General features: G+C 36.0%; 1 protein-coding gene across 1 annotated transcript in view; it reads left to right on the top strand.

The window, feature by feature from the left end:
• LOC111156795 (phosphatidylinositol-3,4,5-trisphosphate dependent Rac exchange factor 2) overlaps positions 1 to 7229 on the top strand; it is a 186274-nt gene that overhangs the window by 41989 nt on the left and 137056 nt on the right. The window contains 1 exon segment of the mRNA XM_022517855.1: positions 4991 to 5127. Coding sequence (XP_022373563.1) covers positions 4991 to 5127 — 137 coding nt within the window.

Genomic DNA, 7229 nt, shown 5'->3' with positions numbered 1-7229 from the left:
CATTGGTGGGAATGCAAGTTGGTGCAGCCACTTTGGAAAACAGTGTGGAGATTCCTCAAAAAATTAAACATAGAGCTACCCTATGACTCTGCAATTGCACTACTGGGTATTTCCCCCAAAGATACAGATGTAGTGAAAAAAAGGGCCATCTCTACCCCAATGTTCATAGCAGCAATGGCCACAGTTGCCAAACTGTGGAAAGAACAAAGATGCCCTTCAATGGACAAATGGATAAAGGAAGATATGGTCCATATATACAATGGAGTATTATGCCTCCATCAGAAAGCATGAAGACCCAACTTTTGTACCAATATGGATGGGACTGGAAGAAATTATGCTGAGTGAAATAAGTCAAGCAGAGAGAGTTAATTATCATATGGTTTCGCTTACTTGAGGAGTATAAGGAATAACACAGAGGACCCTGGGAATTGGAGAGGAGAAGTGAGTTGGGGGAAATCAGAAGGGGAGACAAACCATGAGAGACTGTGGACTCTGAGAAACAAATAAACTGAGGGTTTTGGAGGGGAGGGGGTTGGGGGGTTGGGTGAGCCTGGTGGTGGGTATTATGGAGGGCATGTATTGCATGGAGCACTGGATGTGGTGCATAAACAATGAATTTTGGAACACTGAAAAAAATGAAATAAAATAAAACTTAAAAAAAATACAATAACTGATGAAGGAATGATGCCTGCCAATCTCACTTTTCTGCATGTTTCACTTTAGCCAAAAGGTGTAACGATTTTAAGGTTGTCTATTTGTATTTTTCTCTGGCGGCAAATAGCTGTATTTTTGTCAATAACTCAAAGATGTAAGTTTTCAGGTTTAAGAATGATCTGTGTGCTTTATAACCTGTTGCTCTAAGATTACTTCAGGTGTTTCTATAAATAACATTTCTTAAACCATAAAATTCATTTTATATTAAATAATAACATGTTTATATTTTATTCTTTTTTTGTTTGATAGGTAAATAAACCATTGATATCTCTTTTTTCTATGTATTTTAAATAATAACATGTTTATATTTTATTCTTTTTTGTTTGATAGGTGAATAAACCATTGATATCTCTTTTTATATGTATTTTAAATTTTATAGTATATTAACACTAGTAATGATTTAAGGGAATGACTTTTAGAGCCCACATAGTGTATAACTTGCTGCTATAGAAAGAAATGTCATTATAAGCAAAGAAGCCATGTGTTCATCTTAACCAGAGACATACATGCTTTTCATTACCAAGAAACATTAAATGTAAAGTATCTTCATGTGATCACCCAAATATTAGTCTGGAAAATTTGGAGAGGGCATTGCTATCAGAATCAAATTGATCAAGAACATATGAGCTAGACCTTTATTAGATTATAAAATTGCCTTTGTTAGTGTATATATGACAAAAATGAATCTTATTTCAAAAACCTGTCTTTTCACTCAGGTGTTTAAAACATATAGACTAATAGACATTTAAAACATTTCCAACAACTTATTCTTATTATATAACTGAAATGGGATATATTTAATACTCAAAGGTGATAGTCGGTACTTCCAAGATCTTCATTTTCACTGAACAAAAAAGAGTAAGTCACATTATCAGTACTATAAAATAACTGAAAACCTGATTGAATCACGGTTTTCTTCTGTCCTTATTACGGTGTCATTTAAAGAGCCTGATTCTTTCTTTGGAAAGTAGTTGTAGGGTACGCCCAAATCTGGTTCCTATGCTCTTTGCTTCTGAAGAGTAAAAGAAATGCTTATGTGCTTTTCCTTTCAGATGCATATTAAAGGGAAAGATACTATTCAGTGGTTTCTTTTTGCACTGTAATTTTGCTATAAGAAGGAAAAACTTATTTCCCTTTTTCTTCTTCAGTCTCTTCCCATGTCCACATACTAGAGTATATCTATAACTGAAATTTTACCTTTGGAATCTAAAATTCCAATATGCCAATTTCTTATTGCAATCTCATCACTGGTATTCTCAGCTTGTTTTTTATTTTATTTTGTTTTGTTTTGAATTCATTTGGGATTTCCAGGCTCTGGATCCTTCTCCTTTTTCCCCTAAAGCCTCCCTTCTTTAGCCAGCCTTATCCCATGGCAGGTCACCTCAGTCATTCTTGCTAGCATCACCAGGGTCCTCTTGTCCTTATTCTTCAGATGCACTAAATCACCTCTTTAGCCTTGGATGAACTTAATCATCCTATTTGCTTTTTCTCCTGAGTGGGAAAAAAACTATCATGGATGTGGAATTAGCATTATCCCAGTTTGCCATCTTTTACTGGGCCTGTCTTACTATTTAGCAATCTTTTCATGTCTCTCATCACCTCCCTCTTTCTCTCCTCATAATTCTCTCCTGTCTCCCAAGATAAACTTCCTTTTTCACCCCACAGACAAATTCAGGGTCCTAAGTATAAAACCCACAGAGCCCCACACCTTTTTCTGTACACCCACACCTTTTGCTGGATCTACCACCATCACCAGCTTCCTCCCACCCTAGAGGAAGAATTTTTTTTTTCTTTTTCTTTTTAGAGTTCAAGGTGAATTTCTCAATAAGTGCTCTAGATCTTATGCCTTCTCTGGGGTGTCTTGCTGTCCGGTATCCCCTTCCAGAATTTCAGCCTTTTTTCTTGGATTATTCTAGTACAGGCTGTGAGCATGCTCAATTCTTTCCCACTAAACTAAACAAAGAAACAAAATGATCTTAAACTAGAACAGCAAACACAGTCCTTTTTCCTTCTTTTCCCATTTAGATTCACAAGACATTGGCATTGCCTGGGACCAGTTAGAAATGGAGAATCTTAGGACCCACCCAGGACGTACTGAGCCAGAATCTACATTTTAATGAGATCCTCAGATGATCTGTATGCACATCCAAGATTGATAAGCTCAGCTCTAGAATAATGCTCTAATAACTTTTTTTTGTCATGACCAAACTTCCTGAAATGCTGTCTGTATTTTCAGCTGCCCTTTTTCTCTTTCTGTTTGAGTTTTAGGACAGTGCTATAGACATCCATCCCCATCTCTCCCCAACCATGTCTCCAAAGTCTGTCTTACAAGAGTTATCACAGCCTTGACTAAAAAATACTATGGACATTGATAACATTTGTATTAATTTGAACTTTCCGTGGCATTTGATTAAACCGACTACTCCTGTTTGTGGAAAACATTCATCTCTTGATTTTGAGATGATGCTTTTCAGATATTTCTCCTACCTGTCCTCTGGCAGCTCCCTTCATCTATTGTTGGCTCCCTTTTTCTTCTCTGCCTCCTTGTTCTCTGTAAGAAATCTTATTGATTCTCTTGCTGGAGATGTTTAAATCTCTGTCTCCACCTCAGACCTCAGCATTCTCTCTAACTGAACTTCCCATCCATTCTCTGAACTTGCTTTGCCATTTGTATTCTCTTTATTTGAATGACTATCTACTCAGCCACCGAGCCCAAAGGTAGAGGTGTCATCCTGGGGACCGTAGCCTCTTCACAAACTCTGTCATCAAATATCAAATACTCGATCTCGATTGCAGTAGATGTGTGTTGTGATTTTGATTTTTTACTTAAACTCAAATGATCCATTCCCTGTTTGGGTGTGGGAGGAGATGTGTGTTGTGATTTTGATTTTTTACTTAAACTCAAATGATCCATTCCCTGTTTGGGTGTGGGGGGAGGGTCTTCTCACTTGTGCTTAAAATTCTTCAATGCTTTTCCTCATGCATATATAGTAAGGTTAAGGTCTTAGGACTTCACATGGAGTAGGCAAGGACTTCACAACCTGGCTCTGCTTGGCTCTCCAGGGTCTTCACCCACCACTCCCATTTTAAGCTCACCAACTGCTCACGTGCTCCCAAATATCCAGGTTATTTCTTGACTCAGTGCCTTTTTTCAGGCTATTCTTTCTATGGGGAATGTCCCATTTCCCTCCAAGACCTACTTCAATCCAGAAAAACCACTTGGAATTTCTGGGATTGAATTTTAGTGAGAAAAAAACATATATATATATTGTCTTCTTGGATGTAAATTATGTTCTCTAAGATATTTAATAATTCTTTCATGAGAGAAATTGCTTACAAAAGAAGGCTCTTCTAACATAAGTTTTATAATCACTTATATTAATTATATTCATTGTATTTATTAATGGTGCTATATAAATGTTGACTTGCTCATAATATCAAATAATAATGACTTGAAAGTTTCTGAAGATCTTAACTCACTGGATATTTCACTTGCTTATTTAAGTCTATATCTGTGCAAATGAATGATGGACAGTTGCTGTAATCTGATTCATTTTATTCTCCACCAATTCTGTGGTTTCTGACCCTTTGTGGATATCCTGAATGCTTATTTTACTTAGCAAATCCAATCTACTTGTAGTTGCTAATTGACTTGATTATTTTTCTTAAGAATTTCTACTGTTTGCATTTTAAAAAATGAAAGTGATTATAGAATTGATGAATCATTATATTGTACACATGAAACTACTATAATGCTGTATGTTAATTATACTTTAATTTAAAAAATAAAAAGAAGTAAGACTGAAATTTACAAGCTATTGGTAATTTCAAAAATGTCCTTGCAATAACAGTTACTAAGAAAAACAAATGAAAGTGAATACTATTTTAAAATTTAGATATTTCATAGACTAAAGAAAGCTAAATAAGACATACATTTCTGGCTTTCTATTTTGCCATTATGTATGCATATGTAGAAAATTAAGACTGACTAGACAGTTGAGAGGGAAAAAAACTGATCAGCATTATAAAGGTCACTTTACAATATCCCTTCAAATTCATTCTCAGAGAGATGGGAGAATATTCTGTTAATCACAGTTTAAAGGGCTAGATGAAAAGTAGAAAAATGTTGAGAGGGCATTGATATCAGAACCAAATTTATCAAGAACTTACTAGCTAGATCTCCATTATATTTTAAAATTGCTTTCCTTGTTGCCTATGTGATAAAAAGGAATCTCATTCCTCAAATTTTTGGCAATTTTCTCATTTGTATTTGAAGGAACTGTCGCTGCAGCAGCTGGTCTTCACCCTGGACAGTGTATTATCAAAGTAAATGGAATCAATGTCAGCAAAGAGACCCATGCCAGTGTTATTGCGCACGTTACAGCCTGCAGGAAATACAGAAGACCAATGAAGGTAAATTGCTCTGCAGTGTACCCGGATCTCATTGCAAACTTGCATAGAAAGCCGAGAGGTCAACACAAAATAATGCCAGAGATGTCTGTGTTTTCTACCTTTAGGTTCATATTTAAGCACAGCATTGTAAATCTCTTGATGATTGTTTTATCTGCATAATTATTTATAATCAATTATGCTTAAATGATTGCATCTTATTGTTAACAGTATTAATCATCGTTTTAAAAGTGCTCTGGGGCTTTTTCATTTGCATTGTGATAGGAGTTTTCAAAGACCTGTTTATCAAATTGAAATCCAAAGGTTTGAATTGTTTTCTTGACCCTTGCGAATGCTTTAGGATATATAATGGTCACTGTACATCTATGTGAGTTTCATAGGGTCTGTGATTAAGTTTTGGATATATTTATTTAACCGGATTTAGCTCTTAAAAGAAAATACCAAAATGTACTTATTACTTAAAATTCTAAGCATTATCCTCTGATTAAATTTCAAGAGCTGTAGAAAAATAAAATTAGAGTGCTAATTTATAAGCAAAGCTTATCCCATGAGGTACAAGTGCATATTGGGCTATAAGAGAAAATTCTCTCAAATTAATCAACTAAATGTAAAAGGAACTTTAGAGGAGAGGCTTTGTATTTTTTCCTTCATGCATAGCCAAGTACTCTTCTGGATTTGAGAATATGACTTTATGTCCAAACCAGAGAGAGGAGTGGAGTGGTTATTTTCTCATAGGCCAGGACTGACATCCTATAAAATGCTGAACCTACAAGAAAATAGCTCATCAATTTTGCTTATTAATAAGGTCAAAGTAGCAAAGCAAATTGGAATTCATGCATAGACTCATAGTTATTCTGGTTGATAATGGTAAAAGGCGAAAGATTTATGCAATCTAAAGAGAAACCAGAGTATGGTTGATAATGGTTTAATAAATATTTATTGAACTGTATTATTGAATGAATTTTTTAAAAAGACACTTTTGAAATTATCAAAACTTTCCCCTTCAATCGGAATTTTGATAAGTGACCAAAGTGATTTGAGTTTGGTTCCTTTTCATTTTCCTTGACTGCCTTCTTAGAGAGGAGGTGTTTAGTGAAATGATTAAGAAAAGCAATAAATAGGGGTGCCTGGTGGCTCAGTCGGTTAAGCACCTGCCTTTGGCTCAGGTCATAATTGCAGAGTCCTGAGATTGAGTCCTGCATCAGGCTCCCTGATAGCGGGGAGTCTGCTTCTCCTTCTGCCTCCCCCACCCCCAGTCCTGCCACCATCTGTTCTCTCTCTCTCTGCCTCTCAAATGAATAAATAAAATCTCAAGAACACTTATAAAGATTTTTATTTGGGTGTTATAGGCAACTGATAAATTACTCCCCAAGTTAAAAAAAAAAATTTTTAAAGAAAAGCAATAATTAGAAAAATTCACTAGGCGAGTCACCTGCTCCATCAAATATCCATTGCCACAAAACAGACTGTCCCAAAACTTACTGGCCTTAAAACAACAATGATTGATTATTTCCCTTGATTCTTCATCTGCAGATCGATTGAGTGTTCATTCCTATGAAGGTGCTGATGGGCAGAGTTTTGCTGGGAATGTCTGGGCTCTGCATCTCCCCCACCTTATGTTCTCTCACTCCAGAGCTCCTCCCCATGGCCTCCCTTTCCAGTCTAGGGAGTTGTCCTTTCTGCACGGTGTCTGCCTTTGAAGAGGGGATAAAGCTATCAACTCTATTTAAACCATGCTTGCTAATATCCCTTTGGAAAAATCAGATCCCTTGACTAAGCCTTGGCTCAGTGTGAGAAGGAGCTACACAGAGGTGTGGATACCAGAGCATGTGTGTTCTTAGGGGTCACAACAGGTTACCAAGGGGTATTTGAATGATCGATGTTAACTAGCCTTTTAATGATGGTTGGCAATATAGTAATGAAACACAACTGTGAAGTTAATACAAGAGAAAAATGGATGATGTAAATGATATCACACTTATGTAGTGCAATTCAGTTTCATCATCTGACCTAGGAAAGGTATAAACTTTAAAGTAAATAACGCAGACCTGAAAGCATTTGCTTGGTGGCCACTTCCTCTTTCTCATTTATTTAGATGAGCATGC

The sequence above is a fragment of the Enhydra lutris genome, unplaced genomic scaffold, assembly GCF_002288905.1.
Source record: "Enhydra lutris kenyoni isolate GAN:26980312 unplaced genomic scaffold, ASM228890v2 scaffoldscaffold49, whole genome shotgun sequence".
Lineage (NCBI taxonomy): Eukaryota > Metazoa > Chordata > Mammalia > Carnivora > Mustelidae > Enhydra > Enhydra lutris.
This window is presented reverse-complemented; position numbering and strand designations above follow the sequence as displayed.